This window comes from Uranotaenia lowii, chromosome 2 (assembly GCF_029784155.1).
Source record: "Uranotaenia lowii strain MFRU-FL chromosome 2, ASM2978415v1, whole genome shotgun sequence".
Classification (NCBI taxonomy): Eukaryota; Metazoa; Arthropoda; class Insecta; order Diptera; family Culicidae; genus Uranotaenia; species Uranotaenia lowii.
Genome location: NC_073692.1, coordinates 216,410,340 through 216,435,357, shown reverse-complemented (window position 1 = coordinate 216,435,357; position 25,018 = coordinate 216,410,340). Strand labels below are relative to the sequence as shown.

Sequence of the window (25,018 nt, the reverse complement as noted above, 5' to 3'; positions counted from 1 at the left end):
CTGATACACCGATCTGTGAGAAAGGATTCCAACCAAACAACCATGTTCTCATGAACACCAAGTTTAGATAGTTTGGCAAGCAATATTCTGTGATCAATCCTGTCAAATGCAGCCTTGATGTCGGTGTAAACAGCATCTACTTGCTTTTTACACTCCATCTGGTTCAGGCAAAACGATGTGTATTGCAAAAGGTTTGTACTCACCGATCTACCAGGCATAAACCCGTGCTGTTCAGCCGCAATATATTGGGATGAAGCTCGTAATAGAGCGCCACTCACGATGATTTCGAAAAGTTTAGAACCTGCCGACAAACTAGTAATACCTCGATACTGCTTGACATTTCTTCGGTCACCATTTTTAAATATTGGAACCATAAATGAATTTTTCCATTTTTCAGGAAATTTACGTTGCTGAAGAGATCTGTTGTAGATTCGTGCTAGAGGCATTGAAAGAGCTTCGATGCAGCGGCAGTAAATCACAGCTGGAATTCCATCAGGTCCGGGAGCGAATGAGGCTTTCAATTTCTTCGCAGCATTTACAATTAGCTCTTGGTTAATTACAAAAATGTTAAGCTCTATTGCATCAACTGGAACATAAGAGTTGGCTACGCTGCACTCAGATTCGGAGGAAACAGTGTCCGAGAAAACCGATCGGAAATGCTCAGCAAATAAATTGCAACAGGTATCTGGAGAGCTAGCAACAGCATCATGGTAAAAAACGGAGGTCGGTAAGGGGCTCGTTTTGCGTTTTGAGTTTACGAAAGTCCAAAAACTTCGCGGATTACTGCGTAAACTAGACTGTAAGCGTAAGACGTGGAACTTATACAAGGATTCATTCAGTCTACGGTAAGCAACGCTTGCTGCTTTGAACTGTCGTTGAAAATCCTCAGTTCGATTTTTTCTAAGTCTCCGTAGACAAGCATTTTTTTCGCGTCGTAGTTGCCGCAAGGTGGGCGTACTCCAAGCCGGCGACATAGGTGCTTTAAACTTCGGAACGTGCGAATTCAACCAGGTACAGATCAAATTGCAGAACGAATCTGTCATTGCATCAACTGACAAGTCTCCAAAAATTGCATCCCAGTCAACACAGTTCAAGTACTCAATGAGCAACGCAAAGTCCGTCTTTCGGAAATTTAAAGGCCTGTTCCTGGGTTCGGAGGTATTTGGAGAACCGTAATTTGTTGACAGAGCAGCGGGTAAATCAAAAACGATGGGCGGGTGATGCAAGTCTATCGGTACGAGAATATCGGGAGCATTTCTTATTACGATTTGTTCCTCACAAGAGCCAAAAACGAGATCAAGTATTCGTCCGAGATGATTACTGATAGCGTTGAATTGATTCAGATTGAGCGAATTCATTCCATCTATCAAGGAGCTGGCGGCAGCACTGATCGGTGTAACATTTAAGAGTTTAGCACCTGCATCACTCGCCTCCCACAACAAACGAGGTTGTTATGTTAAAAGTTTCATTAATAGTTTTTTAAGTTATCAAAACACATAATCTTAGATTTCACCCATTTTATCATATAATGAAAAATTTATTTGAGTTACATTTCAATTTTTATTATTTTTTGACAGAACTATTCCATGCAGGCCCGTGCGAAGGACCCGCTTATGGGGGGGGTTTTCAAAATCCAAAATTAAAAATCCAGATTTTCAAAGTTTGTGTCCGGCAAATCATCAATAAATTATTGAAAATGATGTTCCTTATTCTGAACTAGACATTTGCTTGAAAATATATACGAAGCAATCAAGTTGACAAATCTAACATCAATATTTCAAAAAAACACAGAAAACGAATGCGATTTAAAATTTTGAATTAAAATAGAGTTTAAAGCTTCGGGCATAAGAATAAAAGAAATAAAATTCATCAATTTAACCCAGATTTAAAAAGAAACTAAATCCAAATTCTAAAATAAATTTCAGAAAAGATAAGAATTTAATCATGATTTAAAATTGTTCAGCAAAACTATAATAACTTTTATTTATTAATCGTCTTAGTTAACATCCCTTTCCTTCATTTTCAATTGATGGTTTGATTGAAAATTTTCGCTGTAATATTTTAAATTCGAAGAAATATTTAATCGCCATTTGAATTGTGAAATATTGATAAGGAAAAAATCCATTTTGAACTTGAGAGAATTTATCAGAAACACATACCTACTTGATGATTAAAATTAATTTGATACAAAGAAGAATATCAATTTAATTCAAGAGTACCAGTGATCAAAATCAGAGATAACATCATTTTTTATTTCGTCCAGTTATCAACCTGTGCATTTCTGAAGTTTACAACATCACTTCATATATTTTGAGAAAACTAAGTTTTTCTTTTAAAAAAATAAGATTATTAGGCTTATTATGTTTTCAGAAAACAAAAATTCAGACTTGAAAAAACATTGAGAACATTATTTAAATTATATTGAAAGAAATGAAAAATGTTTTACTATAAAAATTAGAAAACTCATGTAAAAATTTAAAATAAAAAAAAAGAACTATAAAATTTGATAATTTACAAAAACATATAAAAACATAATAAGACGTTAAAATAATACATTTCTAGTATCGATGATATGGAGTTTATAAATTAAAACATGAATCAGTTTTAAGTGAAATCAAACATTAATAACTGATGTTCTCACAAATCTTCATGAAATTGAAAAAAATAATGATTCCTTATTTGCTTATTACATTTAATTTATTCAGGAATAATAATGTTGATGATGATGATAAAGCATGATCTAAAAAAGTTAAATTCTACAGTTTTTATAAACTTGGAATATATCATTACAAGCATGTCCGACTGCGACTGCCGACTGCGAAACAATAAAACAATTGAGGCTGAAATTGGTTTCATGAGGAATATTTCATAACAGCATAAAATTAAGAATGACATTTACCTTTTTTTACAATCAAAGTGGTTAGTTATAAAGTCATCGAAACTAGGATATTGACTATCGTGTAAAATTAGTATTCTATGAATGAATTTTTAAGTTCAAATAGTTGGTTTCAAATGTTATACTTGTTTAGTTACACTTCTTAGTAAAAACCCATTTTAAACACGAGTTAGGGTTTTTGTGAGTAAAGATTTGAGTTTCAATACAAAAGGTATTAACTGAATTGCAAATCTAAATCTACAATTGATTAGTTTAAATTTGTGAACGTCATATAGAGACGTTAAACGAAAAGTTTTAGGCCTTGAGAATGATTTAAGACGAAATTCTGCCGGAGGCGAGCCGAATTTCTAACATGTTTGTCAACACTAATTTTTAAACACCTTTTGGGATCAAGTAGTTTCCCATAAATTCATTTCTTGTACTGAAAATTTTACTTGGAAAAAATCTCCATGGGGGGGGGGTTAAACCCCTAAAACCCCCCCCGTTCGCACGCCCTTGATTCCATGGATTATCACTAAGAGTGATCAATGTAAAAATCCTTAGAAATCATTCGTATGAATTTGCACTACTAAAGGCTCTAGTTTTTTTTTATAATGGAATGGTAGAATTGAACACATTGATGACCAACAATAACTCAAAATTTATAAAGTGACCACTGAAATTAAATTGTATGAAATAACAACCTCAGATTTAATTACTATAAAGTTTTATGCGTTGGATTTTGTTTCAATTTTTTCCAGAATATGCTCGTTTAATTGTCTAACCTGCCTTTTGAATAAATTCCCACATGGAATTCAAAGCATTGAGATCGCAGCCTTAAATTCACATCCCTTAATATAGTTTCTTTCCCTATAAGGAATTCCAAAAATATGGAAATTGTTGGTTTCTTAAAGCTGGGACATAAGTTTTCATTCAAAAAAGTAATTCAACTGAAGAAGTCAATTCCATAATGAAGCTGAATCATGCATTGTATTTATACTTCACCTACTGCATATTCTTATTGACTCTCAACGCCCCCCAGCGGCGGTTGGGACCACTTTGAAAACCACTGTTCTAATCAATTTATTCCTAACATGTGATAAGTTTTTCTTATTCCAAAAGAAGACTTATTATTTCATCCAAGAACCACGTGCTTGTGCCCTGTGCTAGGCACAGTAGACGAAAAAAGCCAGCCAAAAGTGTCGCCATTAAATTTTTGATCATTAGAAGAAGGCTTTGATTTGCTTTCCAGTACACGTGAACTCTGGATGGTCGTTTCTAATGCCCGGCCCATAGTGATGGTGAAAATAACCCCGCCAAAATAAACGAAAATCGGTTGGAAAAATGTGTGCCATGACTTTTGGTTCGTGGGAATAAAAACGAAAGTTATATGGGAGGGTCCCTTTTATTAGGTGGGAGGGGCTCAAAACTATTACTAAAACCTTACCATGGTCCAAACACATAACTGTACCAAATTTCAAGCTGATCGGTTAAGCGGTGTGGATTTGTATAAGGTGCATACAAACAAACATATATAGTCCAACTCATCTTGCTCTGCGACGTAGTTCCACCTCCCCGTGGTGCAGAGTGGAAACGTGTCTGCAAGTCCGGCGTATTGCAGATGTACGGCCAAGAGAACTACACCAAACCCACTAGAGGCCGTCGACGGGTCCCGCCAAACCCGCGCGGAAGAAGTGGTGCACCCGGGTACTTAGGTACCAGTACTTGGGTGTGAGTGTGATGGTCCAACACGCTGTCGGGGGGTCATGACCCTGATATGCGGATGCGACCGGAGGGAGAGCGATCGCCAACTTGTTTTGCGCTTCGGTGGGTATAGACCCGTCTCGCAAAATGAGTAGATGCGCAAAGTGGTGGCCAATGGTGGGCCGATCACTTAGGGACGTGTTTACACGTCAGTGTCCGAGAGGCACATTCTGCCGGAGGTGTCAGGGTTCGACACGCGTTTCGGGAATTGATGCGCCCGAACCGCGAGTGTGACCTGATGAGGGCGTTCTATAGCCCGATCTGCGCTTCGGGTGGTCAAGCGCCCGACTTGAAGATCGGGTAGTTGCGCTGAGTGGTGACTTAAGTCAACACTATTTGTGAGTTCGGAGGAGTCTGAGTCCTACACGTGGCCTAGGGGGCTTACCCCCCCTACCCGCGTGTTTGAACAGAGAAAGTGCCGTCGACAACTCGCTTTGTGTTTCTGGATCTTGGACTGGATTCACAAAGTTAGTAGTTGCGCTACGTGGGGACCTCATTCACACGATGAGATGTCGGGTCCTAACTCGTCAGAGGAGGGGTCGCGCATCGAGTTGTGTTAGAATGAGGCTATGCTATCAGAGGGTTCGGAAACGAGTATTGCCTTGGAGCGCACTAGCGCGAAATGACCTCCCACTATTGAAGCAAAGTGTGTCAAACAGTTCGAGGTGGGAACAAAGGTCAGTGGCCCCAGGTGGACTTTATGGCGTAGGGGGTATAGTGTTCCTTAGCATTGTATCATGAGTCGTCCAATTGCACCCATGGACCCAGAGTAGCAAACTGGGGGGACGCGGTGGCTCGCCGTGCCTTGGAATGCAATCCGTAAAATGGATTTACCACCTGGGTTAACAACTAATAAAAAAAAAAGTCCAACTCATCTTTATATATTAAGAAGAAGAAGAAGATATATAAAAATGTAGGCGTTTTCTTTATAACACCATCACGTATAAACGGTCGGTCGGAATGAAGTGAAATTTGGTATCCGAGGGTTTTTTTTGGTCAGAGATGGTTTGTATAATAGTTTCAAGAATCTCACTTTTTATGGAAGGGAGGTCTCCATACAAAATCAATGGGACGTAAGCCGTAAAATTGTTTTATAATTTTTTTAAAAATCATTTCGTGAGCACGATGAAGTTAAAGTCGTGTAGATAAAATAAAAGATTTATAACGATTTATTTATTTAAAGGTAAAACGAAGTTTACCGGGTCAGCTAGTATTTTATAATGATGTTTTGTGTTTCAAACTGACTCTGATTGAATATAAAATGAACAATGAATAAACAATCAAAATTTTGAACCTGCAATCTCTTACAATTTGATATTGAAATTTTGTTTATCGCCGCGCTTTAATGTGATTTGAATCATCGACGTTTTTCGGCGGATTTTAGAATCAAAACGTTATTACCAGTTGTCCAGACGTTTCGAGCTACTATGGCTTTCGCTCCTCTTCAGTGGACACTAAAATTATATTTTAACAATGAATTTTTATCTAAATTTACAATATTTAAAATCTTACAAACTACTGGCCTTCGTCTATACTAGTTTGATTCGGGACATTTTGTTTTGATTTTCGTTTACATTTGTATGTTAGTGTTTGTGACAATTTTTTGATTACAGAGTCGTAAGCTGTCTTAAAATTACAGGAGTCTATCTGCCTATTGACTACATTGTTGTCCCCTCTAATCTTAATGTAAAAAGTTTCAGCTGTGATTCTTGCATTATATAATACTATAATACTATAATGCAAGAATCACAGCTGAAACTTTTTACATTAAGATTAGAGGTGACAACAATGTAGTCAATAGGCAGATAGACTCCTGTAATTTTAAGACAGCTTACGACTCTGTAATCAAAAAATTGTCACAAACACTAACATACAAATGTAAACGAAAATCAAAACAAAATGTCCCGAATCAAACTAGTATAGACGAAGGCCAGTAGTTTGTAAGATTTTAAATATTGTAAATTTAGATAAAAATTCATTGTTAAAATATAATTTTAGTGTCCACTGAAGAGGAGCGAAAGCCATAGTAGCTCGAAACGTCTGGACAACTGGTAATAACGTTTTGATTCTAAAATCCGCCGAAAAACGTCGATGATTCAAATCACAGTTTGATATTTTAATCTTGATTAAAAATACTTCGAGCTGAATCTGAATCTGAATTTTAAATTTTAATTCCAATCTGAATTCTGCATTGTGAACCTTATTTAAAATGTTGAATTACTGAATTAAAATCGATTTCAGAATCTTAATTCCTGATGAACATTCCCGGAAATTCATAGCAGAAACACCGAGTTTTGTATCAGAATCCTAAACCTGAAATCTCTAATTTGAATTTTTGGTTTCCAATATATTTCAACATTCTTTTTGAATTATTTATTCGTTCACGTTCGTTCGTTCACGAGTTGAATCGTGAATCTGAATGAAAGTTCCGAATGAAGGAACTGTTTCTGATATTTCCATTTGGGATCACCAGTGTGGAACTTTTCCAAGTTTCAATTGTGCATTAAAGTTAAGAGTTAATTTTAAACCGAAATCTTGAAAATGGTTTGTAGTTTTAAATGTTTCCTTTTACATATTCCGAAATGATGAGTATTATGATTTTGTCCCAATGATCATCCTAATTGTATTTCAAGAGTTATAAACTGCTTACAGGATCCAAAATCCGATCACAGACAATGAATTTCTATTTTTATAACCAAATTTGGAACCAGACCATTTGGAATGATTCCAGCTTTAGCTAACCAGATATTTTTCTGCACTTACCCGAGCTGGAAAAATCTCGAGCCGACAGATTGCCACCAAATTGTGCATACGTAAGCAATACATCACTAGCGTCATTCAATTCCAAAAGTTATTCACAATATAATTTGAAGCATGAATTTCAAGTACAGTTCTTAAATAGGACACTTGAGATTTTTTTTGAAAAACTGCAGTATAGTTGTTAACCTCGGTTTAGTCGTTCATCAAAATATGATTAGGAATATAAAATTTTGAGTTTAGAAAAGAACATGTTGCTTGACTTTTTTGGACACTCATGGAAGGAGGGGGTTACTACATTTGAAGCTTATTTCACTTTCCTCAATGATTTAAAATGCGAAAATTTCTTCTTCCTTACAAATGTCCATACGAAATCGGAGCACGATGCACTAATTCAGAAATTACATAAACCATCTCAAATATTACATCGCTGCCTCGTGACACAAAAGGCATCGAAAAAAGATATGGGAGCAAAAAGTCCATTTTTGCAGCGGTCTAATGGGCACTTCAAGTTTTTGAGAACTTTGAGGGTTTTTGAGTGTTTTTTTTTCGAAGCCAGGGGGCTCTTTTACTCTTATATCTTTGTAATTGGGTTACTTGAGTTTCATTTGGTAAATGCGTAAATGAAAAAAAAATGAATTTATGTGATGAAAAAAAAATTGAAAAATAAACCAAATATTCTCTTAAGGATATGAGCGAATTGTACTTTTTTGTTTTGCAATCCCTACTTTGTATAATCGCTAGGACTCAGACCTAATACTAAATAGAAGCCTTGACAGCAGAAAAGGCCATTTTTGAGCAAGAGAAACATCAATCAAACGAAGTACACCAATCCAGAGACTATTTTACCCCGTGCGTCTGAAAACTATCGGATTGTTTTGTGCTTACTAAAATTTTCAGAAGGTGTCATCCCATTTTAGTAAGTTTTTATATAATTTCTACGCCTACACAACGCGTAAGCTTAAGTTGCTCGTCAAGTTCCCCTAGTTGGCACTGCAAAATAATTTTAAAAGCGTTTTCTAAAAATGACTATTTTGAATGTATTATAATCGCGCAAAATGCATTTGAATACAGGTGATGTAAAAAATAACACACGAAATAAAGGTTGAAAGAACATTCTTTGAAAATAAAATACCTACATATATATTTTCGAATGATTATTCACAATAAAAGTTCTTTTGTTTGTTAATTTTGGAAAACTTTTGACTTTCAGTCAAATTGTTTAAGAAAAACAGCGTTTTCCTATTTCATCCGACGTTTCGGGGTAATGTATTTCGCCTTCTTCAGGGTTTTACTGTAATTTGTGAGTGTAACAATGAAAGGTGTTGTGTAATATGATTTTGGTTTTACTTACTAGGGTGCTATTTCTTGTCAAAAAATGTAGTGTCTCAACTTCTCTCCGTCCTGTTTTCTTAATTGTCCACATCAGCGTAAATTTGAATTTGTTTTCAACTGCTATCGGTAGTTACACTGTGTCACTGTCAACTGTGCTTTGTATACTGGATGTAGAATTGTTGGTTTCCTGGTTATCTTGTTTATTATGATGTTCTTTTTTTGTATGTCTGTGTATGGAATGTAAAACTCCTGCGTAAGTTGAGTTTAAATTCGCTACATCAGTGCGTTTGTTAACAGATTTAGGTTCGTTGAAAATGTGTATCATCTCAAGGATGGGTAAACTTTTCTGTTTGTATGTGTGGTCGAGTATTTTTACCGAACTTAAATCGAATTTATGTTGGTGGTCGATACAATGTGCAATGAGAGCAGTAGATGTAGTTTTCATCGCCTGCATTTTCTCGTCTTGGGCTGTGTATCCTTGTTCGATCAGCTTTGGAAAGCCAAAAGTTTTCCAAAATTAACAAACAACAGTCGCAAAAGTTCTTTGAAAGAAGCAGACTTAAAAATATTTAATTCAATTGTACAACTGTTTTATGTTTGCACAGTTTGAACAAGTAAAGACATCGTTTATGACACTCTTAAAAAAAGACTCATTTCAGAGAAGAAAATTTTCCACCTTGCTAAATTGCAAAATTCGAAAATATTTTCAAAAACTTTGACTCAATAATCAAACAAAGCAATGAAAGCAACTGTGTAAATTAAAACGTTTTCCAAACACACATAAATTCCAGGTAAATGAAATACAATAAAATATATGTTCTCACTGGAAAGATAAAGTATAGAAATTCGAAATTGTGCAGTTCTGTAAAATAATACAATTTGTTCGATAAGGCGGCATCCATAAATTACGTAACGCAAAAAATGCACTTTTTTGACCCCCTCCCCCCCGTATGTCACATATCGTAACGCTTCGATGTACACCCCTATGAAAATTACGTAACGATGATAATTACCCCCCCCTCCCCATCTTATCATTTTTTTAAATGCTGATTTTCGAAGATAAAAAAAAATTAAATAAAAATTTTCAATGTTCTTCTGAACAGAATTGATATCTATCCAATCGCTTCTTAGTTTTCATTGATGATAACTCTCCGATAAAATAAATTGATTGTCTCATTAAGAGCTGCTCTGAGCTTGTTATCTGATGATCGACCTTGTTTACTTTATTTTGTTCAAGGAGCATGCAAAAAATATACTCCCTTTAGTATTATTCGTCTCAAGAATCAAAATTGCTTTTTTTTAAATCAATTGAGAAAAAATTGTGAAATTTCCGTCTTAAGGTTCAATTGAGTTCTTGGGGGTAAATGTACATAATATTCGTTTTTACAACGGTTTTTTCACGGATATTCAATACAGTCTACCTCTTAATCTATAAAGAGGAAAGGTTACAAACCAGTTTCAATCATGTTGAAGCTTACATATTTTAAGCTGATTTGGGTTTGCTTATCATTCTGCAAAAATTGCATGATATCAAAACTGAAATTTTAAAGGAAAAAATCGTTACGTAACGATGAGCATACCTCCCCCCCTCTCCTATGTCACAATTCGTAACGCTCGAGCTTACTCCCTCCCCCCCTAGGAGCGTTACGTAATTTATGGATGCCCCCTAAAAGAAATAAAAAATGCTTAAATTGGAAGTCTGGATGTTTGCAATGTATCAAAAGTCGTTCAATGTCTCAGAGGTTACTTGAGTAATAATTCAATTAAAAGTACATCTCATCGACACCCGGCATCGAAATTGATTTGATATTAATGATTGGACAATCAAATGAAATTGGCATCGGTTAACTGAGCAGATGTTTCGTCTCGGACACCTTCTCTTGGGTTCGCATAATTGTGTACTGTTTAGCGTGAAGTAACAAACATTATGGGTTCCACTTTCTCGAATGGGGTTTTGAATTTATTGACGAACACTGGTTGTTTGCTCTGCCATCGAGAAAGGTCAACGGAAGTTTCTAGAATTTTGATCACATTGATTTGAATTTAAATTGAGACAAGGCTCAGTCGCAGAAAACAGTACCAAACAGGGGCGCGCTTTATTTCGATCCAGCTCATTAGATCTTAAACTAGCTTTCATCGGGTTACGATTTACAGGGCGGAACAAACCACCCATTCATTAGGCCGTCAAATTGGGCCGATTATTTGTCTATTAACTAGGCATGCTGATGTGCGAGTGGGAGCTCAATGATCCTTCTCCAGCGCAATAAAATGCCACTGCTGCCTGCCTCACATCGTCACGGATCGCGCCTAATGGATACGATTAGCTGTCATCCATCACATTTGTGGGGCAGATGTTGATTTGATGCAGATTTTTGCACCCTTTCGAACGTAATATGCTTGAATATAATTACTTGAACGAGGTTTAATAACCATTTGAATTCGAGGTTTATGGTTGTTGGTTATGGCAAACAGGTTTAATTCTAATGCCTATTTCTGGAATTCTGAAATTCGTTGATATTAAATAAACTAACTCTTTCCAACGTGAAAAATATCATTCGAAATACAGTGGATGTGTACAAGAACAATATTTCAAATCATCTTGTAAAACAGGAATGTTTTCAAACAAGCGACATGAAAAAATGTTGCAAATATCAATGCTAACCTTCAAGATGTGTATATCAAAAAATGCAATCTCTTATACCTCATTAGGCAGGGAATGCAATCAACTTAAACTCACCTATTGCTGTGCTCCTGGAAAGATCCACCGTCCAGCAGTCGAATCTTTGCAAACAGTACGGCATTAAGGAACGGCACCTCAACCAGCTCTTCCAGGTGCAGCTCGACCGTGAACTTGTACTTCTTCTTCTTCATCATAAATGCCATTCCTGGGGCACCCGGCCCGATCAGTGTCATTCACTGATTAGACCCACTACTACTGGCTGTCGCGGCAATTCACTGGAAACTGGCAGCGAATTTGACAAAGTTTGCCTGGGACAAAAAATTTCGGCTGCCAAACGTTGAACGTCGATCAATCACTTCTTTTTTTCTCAAAACTAGCACTGCTGGAAGTGATTCAACGAACTAATCTCCCTCTAGGCACACGTCACAACAACCGGAGGCTACGTCAAACGATTGCAAACTTTTGCTCTTCTATGGGATGCAGATGCTCGACGATTATCACTCTCATAAATTCAGCAGCACTTGCAAAGCAGTCATGACGAGTTGGCTTCCCGGGGCCGTCACAACGGCGATACTAAATTCACAACTCCGTTGCTATCGCGTAACCTCGGCCTTTGCTTATCTTCATCAAAAATTCACCTCGCTCAAACCTTCACTCAGCCACCGAAATAAGCCATCCCCGGACCCAAAAGAGCTAACTCCGCTACCATATCTCTAAGCTTCACAATTGTGGCACATTTTCACGAACCTTAATCGCTGATAGGGGAAAACGTCAAATCATACGGATTTGCGCCAATTTTTTTTCTCCAATCGAACGTAGGCAAAACAAAACGCACTTTGCAAATCCACCGGGGACTTAATTACGAGCTACGGCATTCGTTGAACATTCCACACAGGAAACTGGAAATGGATACTCGGCAATTTAGTCTGGAAATAGAAAGAAAGAAAAAATAAACGTAGATAAGCATTAGTTAGTACCGACAGACAGACGGTTCGTTTCGATAAGGCTAGGGTTGGGTTGAGGCGTAAACAACAAATTATCGTGTAGCTTCGAAATTTTTATTAGCACGATTCGGTCTGCGGTCATCGAATCTATTTTTGCTGATGGAAGATGCTTACACGCGATTAATAACGGCTGTGGATGGATCAAATATTTTTTAGAGACATTTTTCGGTTTTGTTTGGGTTTTTGCAAGTTAAAGTCATTTTTCTTCAAATGTGTTAATAAAATCATTTATTTATCTTTGATATCAATGTGCATGGTTGGTCGGCTCCTCCCGAAAAACAAAGAGCCGGGAGAAAACAGCACTGTTTTCAATTCGGCTCCCGAGTGCAATCCTCTTTCGCTGGTCATGCTCCACTTGTTATCCGAGTTGTTTACACGAGCTGTTAGCTCACATCTGAGAGAAAGGAAGAGAATTTTAGCAAAAAGCGCCCTAGTGTTTCAGTCATACACCTCAGTGTAAGTGGAGAAAAAAAAATATTTCGACTCCAACCAGTCAACGTGCAAAAAAAACAACAATTTCTTCCTCAAGCTCAGCGTTGCCAGCGTTCTCAGAGGAAAAAAATAGTCAAAATTCTGCACCGAAATGTGCACCAACAACCGAAAAGGTCATCAGTGGAAATATTCAAGAAACCTTTTTTTTATTATTTAGATTACCCATTTCAAAATTAATTAATTACCTAAAAGGTGTTTAAAGATCCGGATGCTTTTTTCAACTGTGATATTTTTCTCATAATTGCGCACCTTCACACAAACCTGAAATCTGTTTTTTCTTAATAAATTGTTCAATCGATTTGGTTTTTATTTCCTATTTCAAAAGGTTTTTTTTAATTGAAATCAGAACTAATTTGAACAAAATCCTAAAAATCTATCTTATGTGCGGACAGAAAAACACCAAACAAATATCGTATGAAGCGAAGATTACCACCGGTAATCTAAATTAGCTAAACTATTTTATTACAGATTAGTTCGATGTTCTCATCATTTAATCGATTATAATTGAGTTGTTTTGTTGCAAAATGAGGACAATTTAGGACATTTTAAAGAACTTTTTTTTAAAAATCAGGACAATTCAAGAGTTTTTGGAAATCAGGACGATCTCTCGAAAATCTGGACAAATCCTGAAAAATCGTGACACCTGGCACCTCATAAGGTAGCGTTCTTTGAGAGCAGCGTATTTTCTCGTTAACGTACTAAAAACTGTGATTGCTCTTAGGTTTTTCCTCAACACTTTGTGCAATAGATTTTTCTGGAGAAGGGAATTCTCTTCATCGTTGGATATGAATGCTCTCGCCCACTCTTATCCGTATTTGTTTTCTCCCCTCGTTCAGTGTTCCACCGTACCCGAGAAAAACAAACACAAATCGTCGCCAGTGTTGCTACCTAATTCACTCACACGCTCTCTTGCAACGCAGACAAAATTTTCGGGGTACTACCGCCCGATGGCAGTGCATGATTTTGATTTTTCAGACCAAAATTTCCATTTTTCTTATACAAACCTAAATTTTCAAATTAACTTACGTTACTTGAAAAATTCTACAAAAAATCATGGCTGAGTTTTGATCCAAAACGCAGCTTTCGGGACCCCAGGGTTTGAAAAATTAAAAAAATAACCCCAAATCGACTCAGTCGAATATCACATATAATCACTGTACTCCTTATATTTTGATGACATTTACGTTAAACATCTTCATTTTTCATCAACATGCCCTCTAGCCTAAAATTTCAACACCTATCAAGCTTTCTCCTATTGGCGCACTAATGCCTGTCTATCCACCTTTCTTTCAAACTTCTATAAAATAAATTCTCTCTAGTTTTCATTCCGCCGCACATGCCATCAAAATTATAATCATAAACATCCTACCAAGTATTCCCGAGAGTAAGACGGTGCATTATGGAACCTTTATTTTATAAAAATGCGCTTAAATAGTCGGGGGTTCACATTCCAGAACTATTTACGTAGCTTAACTCTAAAGGAGCGTATCGGTGGAAGTGTTCAAATGAAAAAGTTATTCTCCATTTATATATTTATTTATTTAGGTTCTAGGCTTCAGCCCTTTATCTTATTTTAGAGTTTAATTATGTAATATTATGAACAACACGAATAATGAATATGAATTAACACTGCATACTTCTAATTTTAATTTGTTCTCTGGCCATATTTCATTTGATAATATCAACGTTTGCATTATAAAGGTTCCCGATTCGGTACATGATTCGCCTCATTCCTAGCATAATTTTGAATCCGATAAGCTAACTGAAATGGCCTTACGCTACTCAGACTACTGCTGCCATTGTTATAACATATTTGAGATGTTAAATACGGTGAATAATATCTTCAACTGGTCAGATCTTTAAAAAAAAGTGCGTCAAACGATTTCTACAGGTTTCCAGGGTGTCCAATCCTACCAACATGCACAACACTCAATACTCCGGCATTTCTGCTTGCCATCCAAGGTTTCTCAAGGCGTATCTCAGGAACTTAATTTGAACTCTCTCTAGTCTGTTGATATGAATGCTATAGTATTTACGCCAAACAATACTCTATTGCGGTCCGAACCAACCCGACGTAAATTGATATAATCGTATAGGGATCACTCAACTCTAGACTAATTCTGCTAACCATTCCGAACATTGAATTAGCCTTTGTTACAAGTTTTTCTATATGCTTCGAAAAGTTTAGCTCTGAGTTCAACTTTACTCCCAAATCTTTTATTGAAGCCTGCCGTGCAACAATCAACTCATTTCCCAGGCGGTATTCGTACATGATGTTGCTCATTTTCCGAGAAAAAGTCACACATTGCATTTAGAGTCGTTGACTTTTAAACCTAACCTGCTGCAGCATTCTGCAAACCTATGCATTTTGCAGAGTCGTGCAATCTTTTGGGTGACGAATTGGCAGAAACATCTTTAAATCATCGGCATAAACAAGCCCTTCAGGAAACTCGTTTATAACAGTGATGAAAAAAGGGGTCCCAAGTGACTCCCTTGTGGTAGACATCTTTTGACCGAGTAAATCCTGGATCTCATGTTCTACCCTTGTGGTAGACATCTTTTGACCGAGTAAATCCTGGATCTCATGTTCTCCAGCTTTCTTTCGAATAAGTATGAGCGAATCCATTGTAGGCAAGTACCGCTTATTCCATTGTTGTACAGCGCCGATAGAAGAGCCTCTATGTTGATCACATCGAAGGCTTTGGACATATCGGTGTACAGAGCATGAAGTCTTCCAGAACTTACGAAAAAGTCCTTCATGGATCGAGGCAGTAAAAAAAAACAGTAAGGGCTTTTCGAGCGCATTCACGCATTTTTTAAGGAGTGAGTTCGGGATTCCATCTGGGTCACATCCTTTGGATTCGTCGAGCATTGAAATACTGGTTCTTCCTGGTCAAATAGGAAAACATGCAAAGGGATATGTAAGTGAGTATACAGCCTTTTTGGCACAGCATTGAAAGTGCTTAAGAAACTGATCTTGAAACAGAGCCAGCGGACCGAGGGAATGCTTACGATAATCAGATAAGGCTAGTTTTGTGCGTCAGCTGCTTGAGTTATACGGAACTTCTTCAACAGTGTCAGCAGTTAAGCGTTCGTGTCTTCGCTTGGCTACTGACACTCCCGCATACTCATGTAGTCTGGTAACTACAAGAACTCTAGCTTCAACAATACGGCAAGCCGAAATAGTCAGGCCATAGAGGGTTTTTGACGCGGCTTTTTCAGTTACGTTTAAAGTTAGCTATCGAAGCAGATGCAGTACCGGAGGCGTAGTGGTAGAAGAGAATATTGAAAATTGAAAATTGTAGATCGAAAAGGGTTTTAAAAAATGAGGATTACCCAGGTAATTTGAAGTCGTTGGATGAGAGAATGAGTTGTCAAGAGGAGAGAACAGGCCTCGAGTCATCAAGAGAAGAGGCGCGGCGATACTTTTCAATAAAGCCCCTTCCAGCAATACCTCTTCTCTTGACGAATCGAGGCCTGTTCTCTCCTCCAACGACTTCGTAAGGATTCAAAACCGATGTCACTGTAGGTATTAAGGCAGTTACTAACTTCAAAGCCGAAGTGGTGCTGTTCATCAAACAGGTACAATTGAAGATTGGTTTCCGTGCTTTAAGTATCTGAATGTACCTTCAAAAACCAAAAGAGTACCAACGGCTACATCTTATGCGGATCATTTCGAACACCTCGGCGATCGGAGAATATGGCCGTTTGAGACTTTACCCAACTCGCGACACGGTAGAGTGGCCTTACAAGCAACCTTTTCAGTACAAAATTTTGTCCATTCAGAAGCCGATTGTTCGATAGTGAGCGTCATGTCTATTTCGGTTCTGCGGGAAAAGGATGTCTATTGCTAGGGCAAAATGGACAGTGTAGAACCAGAAATACACTTTGGAGGTTTTGGTGACCAGTAACAGCAGCTGCTGGACGACAGCTTTGATATGATATGTAAATATGTCGATCGCCTGATACCGAACGTCATGAATTGAAAAGAAAGAAAACGTGGCCTCACATCTGTGTCTGACTTACGGTGATACGGACGAATCCGCGCGAAACTACAAAGTTCAGGGAACACTGGGTGGTGGATTGAGTGGGTATGTCATGTGCTTGGGTAAATTAACCCTAACTCTGGGGAGTATTTGCGTAACTAGTGTCGTTTTCTACGATTGAAGCCGTGTAGATAAGACTCTTTCTCTATATTGGACATTTTAGGGAAAAAGGTAGTTCGCTATGTGAGAATGACCTCGAAGTATGAATATAAATCGTTGAAGTCGATGTAGAATGAGGCATTCTCCGGGAATCATCCGAGTAGATTCGTTACTCTCTACGTGCGGTCAAACATCTTCGGTTGAGAGCCCAAGATAAGCGACTCTCTTTCGTAAAGCATGGCGCTGGGTGAAACTTAAAGATGATAAAACGGACATGAGAGTCGTTAGAGGAAACACTTCTCAATCAGCTCAATCAATAAAATAGGATAATTTAAAAAAAAGTACATACAAATGTTAAGAAACATTGCTTACGAGTTACGAGGCCTTTCAAACACCATGTAAGTTCTTAGCTTCAGAACGCAAGCTTGAGTTGTTGAACCCCAATTTTCACGAGGGTAACTGCTTTTGCATAAACCTGATACAATATACATAGATCCGCAAATCAGACTCTAATCCAATAATGAACTTCCTTGGAGGTGGAATTATCGGTGTAAGATTCTATGCCGGATAGGCATTAGCATGCACTGTGTGTTATGTAAATCGGCATTAGAAAAACCAAATCTTTTTTTCCAACCGACGGCAAAAAACCACCAGCCAACATGAGCTGTGCTTGTGTATATATGTGCCTTTTTTGGTTTTTGCCAGTGGCAGAAAGACTATGATAATTAACTTTCGTTTGCTAACCGACTCAGATAGTGTACTGGGTAAGATATCCGACTGGCAAGCCGAGATGAGATGTTGCAGTGAGTTCGATTCATACTATATTTTTTTAGGGTGAATACGATAAAGCGTGGCCGCCCTTACAACAGAATTTTACCATTCCATTGACTGGGAAAAAGTTAAATTTAAAAAATGCTTATGCAAACCTGGAAACCTTAATTCTTGGGAGCCTATATTCATCAGCACATCAAAAACCGTTGATGGACGAAGATGACCCGCCGATTATATCCCCACTTTTCAACCTGATCAACAAAAAGTTCGCATGATGCGACACTCTTTCGACGAATACATCAGCAACGTAGGAAATTGGTTACGTTAATTGTCTTCAAGTAATCAGTCGGACATCGTCCTGTAGATGGCATCAAGCCCGAAACCGTTCGACAAAAAAGGTAATTTTAAACTCTTTTACCGTTAAGTAAGAACGTTAAGCGTCGTGTCCTGTAATACATCGTGTGTTTTGTGTCAAGAAGAAGTTCTTACGTGAGCGCATATCATTTAAGATAAGTGAATACGATGAAAATCCCATAAAATGGTTAATTTTCCTATTGACTGGTAAGGTAATGATGTAAGTATTTTCGACGTTTTCAGTCTCCATAAGATGTTTAAACGAAGTTTCATACTTGTAACCTACAAGAGACTGGTAACACTGCTTTCGGATGAACGCGAGGTGTTTTGAGGAGATTTATAAGTTTATTTTCAGAGGTTTTAGCATCGTAAAATTTGAAATTTTTCGTGAAACGGCTGAAAGAAGTGTTAAGAATTGTATTACTCGTGATGTTTAGTGAAATAGTTCGGTATATTCGGAGAAAATTGTATTTTGGGTTCGTGCGATTTGGTTGTTGGATGACGCGCTGGTGACAGAATTTTAGCGCTTCGAGAAAATAATAAAAATGGGTAGAGATGGCGCTTTAAAAAGAACCGAATCTTGGCTAGCGTTAGCGTAACGGTTTGAGTATATTTTGACGCGTGTGACAACAAGCTAAGAACGGAAGCTGGAAGGAGTCCAATGCTCCATTATAATAATACCAGCAAGCTAAGTATCCTTTACCTTTTTATCTTATCATCAGTATTTGAATGTCCGCCTTACAGGGAAAAATAATAAATACGTTTCAATACTCGTAACACACTACTCTAGCAAAAACAATTCTCATATGTTTTGTTTTTTAGTTAATATTTTTTTTTCAAATATTTTTTTTAAATTTGGGAAAAATACAAATTAATTTAAATTGAGTATTATAAATATCGACTGAAAAGCGAATTTCATTTATTACGATGGATCGCTTAAATGTTTTTCCCAATTTATTTTCTGATGTAAAAATACAATATCGAAGCTAAAAATAAATGAAGATGGCGCTAGGAATCAGATGAATAGTGTCACGACTAGCATTAGCGTTCAGTATGAGCGTTACGTATTAGAGTTTCGTATTAACGCTTCTATTATACATTCGAAAACAAGTATATCTTCAGGCGCCATCCAAAGCACTTTTCGAACAGAAACTTTGCACTACTAGGGAGAAGAAAAGACGGGCTTAGTTTAGGTTGTTAAAATTTGTGTTCATTTTTTTGTGGTTTTTTTTTTTCAAATGTATGAATGAAAAATGTTTTCACTCCATATTTTTTTTGTAAGTATTTAGGTAACATGGACACGCCGAATAAAAGTTTTGACTATTTGATAAGCTACTAAAATATTAAAGCAGGTTTGAAACGAAAATTCTAGTACTGTTTTTTTTCTTGAAACAATAACTATGCGTATCCAGTAATAATCTCACTAAATAAATTATGGATTCAGCTTTGCGTAGTTAAGGATCAACATTCTCGTTATCCAGTATTCAGTTACATTGATATGAGATTCTTCGAAAGATAAATAATATATCTAATTATTACTAACTAAAAATAATGATAATTCAAACACAAGTATTTATTCCTCATAAAAATATTGATAGTCAGATTGAATTTTTATTGCGTATCATGCTTTGAAAAAAGTTCCATGAACAGTAATTGATACCGATTAAAAGCATTTACAATCCAACAAATTTAATTGAAGAAGAGACAATTGTTTTCAGTGTTTAGTTAATTAAATTTTGATATCTCCAATATTTGATTGTGTATAAAAGAAGAGCAATTGAGAAACCACAATACATGGATTCAATTTCTAATATTTCAGCTTAATGTTTGTTTCTCTTTGCCGTTATTCTGTCTAGGCTCATTTATCTAAGAAATAAACAATGGTAATAATGTTTTCTAATTTATTTTTTTGTACATTAAAATAATTGTTGTCTTGTGATAAAATTGTACATTGTAATTTTTCCTCATGAGAAAGATAAAAAATAATTTAATATCCCTTATGCGCAATTCATGATTTCTTAACGGGTTTATTTTAAGAAAAACTATAGTTTCGAAAAAGACAACATATTTGACATGTGGCAATACAAACCTTGTAAACGCAAATATTTATAACAGAATTGAATAGGGTTTGAAGAAAATATTAAGTTTTTCAAATACATTTCATTATACCAGAGATTTAGTAAACAAGAATATACAGCTTACCTTAAAACAATGAATATCAAATAATATCGGATATGAATTTCGTTTGAATAAAATTTCTTTTATGGATATTATTTTCAATTTTCCTAGACAAGTTTGGAAAAAGTTGAATTTCATTAGCGTTTTAATAAAAAGATAAATAAAATTTAAGCAAAGCTAATTCCAATTCCAGGGCATTCTGCTTTAAACTTGCTTAGACATATAGGAAGCCATAAAAGTGAAAAAAAAAAGTTTTTATAATTGTGAGATATTATGATAAGAATGTCTAAAACAAGCAGTTGAAGAATTTTAATAAACGACGAAAATCTTATTGTTATTATTATTGTGTTCTTTTCTGCGTTACTATTATTCGGTTAAATATTTTCATTCAAATAGCATTGAAATGAGTCTCAACTATAAATTTAAATGCTGAACTAGTTATCCACATGAAATTAAGAGGAAAGTTATCAGTTGCACTAGTCAAAAGTGCTTCCATATCGTATCCTTTCACCCATACTTCCAAAAACATTTTTTTTGCTAGGATGCAGAGGTGACCTCGGTCCTAAGGCACAACATTATTCTTTTTTCCCTTTCTCTCTTTTCCAAACTATCTATTGACTACTAGGACGTGGCCGGCGCCGTTATTGATGATTAAAGAGAGAGCATCAATTTTGAGCAATGTGAATGTGTTGTCAATCCCAGACACCATTCTTTTGACCTTTGAACAAAATTGATGGCCTCGGTCAATCACGGAGTAGCAACCATTGGCGATGTGGAACTTGTTCTACTGAGCCACGCCTGCGATCATGGAATCCTAAATGCGTTTAGTTTGAATAACAATTCTCGGGTTCAATGATTCACGGTGGATGTGAGTAGTCAATCAAGCTAAGCTAAGCTAAGTTTCATACTTGTAACCTACAAGATTCTGAATTAGTGCTCAACATTTTAAAGTGAATTTTAGAATCTATCTGTTCTAAAGTAATTTTAGCTCCTGTTAGTCAGTTTTCCCGGCTACAATGAAAGAGGAAGAAAACTTCTGTTTCATAAAATTTTTCTCCCATTTTTGGTTAAATTTGTCTCCATAGTGTTTTTTTCTTTTTAAGGGGGGGGGGGGGGGGGGTAGGGTCTAACACGTTCAAAAAATCGATTTTTTTATTTTCTTATTGTAAAACATTTCAAGAATGTTGTGTCAAATTTTCAAGTCAATTGAAGCAAAACTGTAGAAGTTATAGGCCTTTATCTCCTCCTATCTTATACTGCAAGAAAGCAAGAGCAGAAACTTCAAACGCGTTTTTCTCGAAAGCACATTTTTAAAGTCCGTGGACATCGTCATTTGAAAACTACTTATACGATTCTTTTCAAATTTGGAACATATTTTCTACATATAAAATACCAGACCCCAACGTTTTTCTTTTTTGTTTTTTTTTTTACTTTGGGGAGATTTTACAGATGAAAAATGGCGGATTGTTTCGTGAAAAATCGTAGTTTTTACTTCAAACAGCCACAAAAATTTCATAATTTTTTTTTTAAGTTAAATAAAAACGTTGGGGTCCAGAAAAACATCTTTTATAAATATTTTGCTCTGATTTTTTGACTTCAGATGATTCAGTGCTGAGATACAGTGTCCACCGCAAATCCTGTTTTCTAAAAAGCATCCTCGAAAGTGCTCCGTCACCGGCTCATTTTTCAATATTTTTCTACGAAAAAATTACTAAATGTTCTTTTAACAATGCTTTGTATAATGCAAAAAATTTGAATACATTTGTTTGAACGATAGCTCTAGAAAAAAAATCGTGAAAATGGTATTTTTTTATACCCGTTAGACCCTACCCCCTCCTTAAGTCAAGATCTTTTGAAAGGTATATTGGTCAACCATGTACACCAGACAACCAAATTTCATAAATGCTTGCTCAGTGTCCTTTACCAAATATTGGATATGGTTTTTATTAACTCTCTGTTCAATACTTTTATCTTTTTAACTATCGGTTGAATGTTTAACTATGGTTTTAAAGGTGTAAGTTGGAGATCAGCGACCATGGGTTAAGGTTGGCCAATTCCGATCGAGTGTCAAGATAAAGATATCAATCTAACTGTCTTTGTAGTCTCTCTTGTAAGCATATTTTTAAATTGGTTCTTTTCTTGTTTGCAGAATCAATTCTAAATTGAAAGTAAAGAACCATTAAAAAAAAAGTAAAAAAAAAAAATAAAAATATTGAAGCGGATCATTTCAAAGACCAGTAATTAAGCTATAATTTGCCAAACTGGAAATGATTCACCATGCACTTGGTATCAGAGCACTCGAAAAATAAAATACCATCGCTTATCTTATCGCCCAATGTTTAAAATGCTCGCAGTGCAATGTGGTAAAATATTGCGCAGGCTGTTTGCGTTTCCTCCAAATGGCGGTATTGAACTTGAAGTTCTGTCTCCGGTTCATTATCGGAACCATTATGTTCCCGTTTTTGTCAACGTTCGGTATGAATAGATATCATTATAAAGTAATTATAATTTATGAAACACGTAAACAGATATTTGTTGAATTTGTTGACACCAATTTGAAACTTGGTGGGGTTAGAAACTTTTGTTTTCTCAGAAAACAAACAGATAAACAACAAAACCAACCATTCACTGTCAGGTTCGAACTCGCTTATCTATCTAATCTTGCTGAGTTGTGAGTGTGACTGTGCCAAAAATTTTGGGCAACTACAAAAAGACCGCAAAAACGGCGGCAGTTGCAAATGATTGAAGAAAAAAAAAACGAGACCAAAGTTAATCAAGGGCGTGTGCTTCAGGGGAAAGGTTATATTGGAACCGAATTTAACGACCGTGCTGGGACCGCTACAGCCGATAACATCATGGAGCGGAAGTTTTGGCACGCTCTTTCAGCGGTTGTGAACAGATAATCATACTCGCTCCGGTTTATGGTTTCGGTTTGCTGTGTTTTTGGCTGTGTTTTTCTCTTGATATCCAGCAACTGGACCAGTTGCCGCCGAATAAATATATGTGTATCTCGGCAAAATTAAGCCGCAGTACAGTGTTCAATGCCATGGTTTCACTTTTGACCTCTTGGTAGTGTAGCCTTGCGGTTTGGAGTTTCGATTTGGTTTGGCGTTTTTCGATGAAAAGCCATGATTATGGTACCAGAAGCGCTTTACATTTTTTGAAGCTATTTTTCAAAACCACGTAAGTAGAACTCTCTCTTGAGTTGATTACATATTTAAGCTTGACAATATTCATATTTTACTTATCGTACACTTGTTTTAAAATTTAAGCATGAGAAATTAAATGAACAATTACTTCTTGTAAGTAATGATAAAGTTGAAAAACTCTTTGAATAACCTTCATAAAATGAAATGGAAATTTTGTTCTACTGCAACATTTGTAATTTTAGCGAACAACATCCTGTGTTTGAGGAACTTGTATCTATCAAAACACAAAGGAAAGTACCAAACAAAATTGTTAGCACTGTTGCGTTTCAACCTAAATTACCAATATTTCATAACCTCATACAGCTTATTTTCCTTTGCAATTTTATTCGGTTTATCTTTATTTAGCCTTATTCATGTCGCTAAATAAATGGATTAATCAAATGACAAGATTTAGCCGAAATCTACTATGTTTAATGTTTCGTAAATGTAAACCCAATTTTTCAAGTTGGTTTCAACTCTGGAAACTTTTTAGTCAAATATATAGGAACAGATGAATGTTCTATAGATGATTTGAAGGGATATTAAGGTAATTATTTTTTTAACTTGCTTTAGATTAAAAAATTTTAACTTTTACTTAGAACAGGTTTAATTTTAGATCGACTTTTTTTAACAAGATGGATCATAATGTGCTAATGTGCAGTCAACACATAAAAAAATAATAATCTGTTCTGAATTCAAAACTCAGCACAAGCAAGTTGAAACTTCAATTAGTAAACTTGTTAGTAATTCCGATTCTTCAAATCTTATATATAAAAATGGAGGCGTTTTCTTTATAACACCATCACGTATAAACGGACGGTCGTAATGCAGTGAAATTTGGTATCCGAGGGTTTTTCGGGTCGGAGATGGTTTGTATAATAGTTTCAAGAATCTCACTTTTTATGAAAGGAGGGTTCCCATACAAAATTATCTCTGTCGGTCGTAATGAAGTTAAATTTGGTATCCGAGGGTTTTTCGGGTCAGAGATGGTTTGTATAAAAGTTTCAAAAATCTCACTTTTGATGGAAGGGGGTCTCCATACAAAATTATTTCTTCTTCAGATCTTATATATAAAAATGGAGGCGTTTTCTTTGTAACGCCATCACGTAGAAACGGACGGTCGGAATGAGGTGAAATTTAGTATGCGAGGGTCACTTCCATCTGTACCGTTGAGCCGTCAACACGTACGCCGGAGCATCGTATCGTTGCTGTGTACCTGCAGGAACATTTTACATTATTTATTTTTTCCTTACCTGTATTTCAATCAGCACTTTTCAGTGCTAAAATTATTTTCATTTTCTTTTATTCATATTTTCTCTTTTCTTTCCAGCATGGGGAAGTCTTCGGCTGGCTCAAGGGCCGGAAGAAAACGGATTGCTGAACCTAATCCAGGGCCATCTGCCAAAAAAGTTGAAATTTCCAATTCATTCGATGTCCTTCATAACATCGGTGATGAGGAAATATTCATATTTAAT

At 36.2% G+C, this 25,018-nt stretch overlaps 1 protein-coding gene across 7 annotated transcripts in view; it reads right to left on the bottom strand.

Moving 5' to 3' along the window:
* Positions 1 to 25,018, bottom strand: part of LOC129748896 (serine-rich adhesin for platelets) — a 316,501-nt gene that overhangs the window by 190,503 nt on the left and 100,980 nt on the right. For all 7 annotated transcript variants that reach the window (XM_055743680.1, XM_055743683.1, XM_055743678.1 and 4 more), the window contains exon 2: positions 11,469 to 12,337. In XM_055743680.1, coding sequence (XP_055599655.1) covers positions 11,469 to 11,644 — 176 coding nt within the window. In that variant the 5' untranslated portion in view covers positions 11,645 to 12,337. The remainder of the gene's footprint in view (positions 1 to 11,468; positions 12,338 to 25,018) is intronic.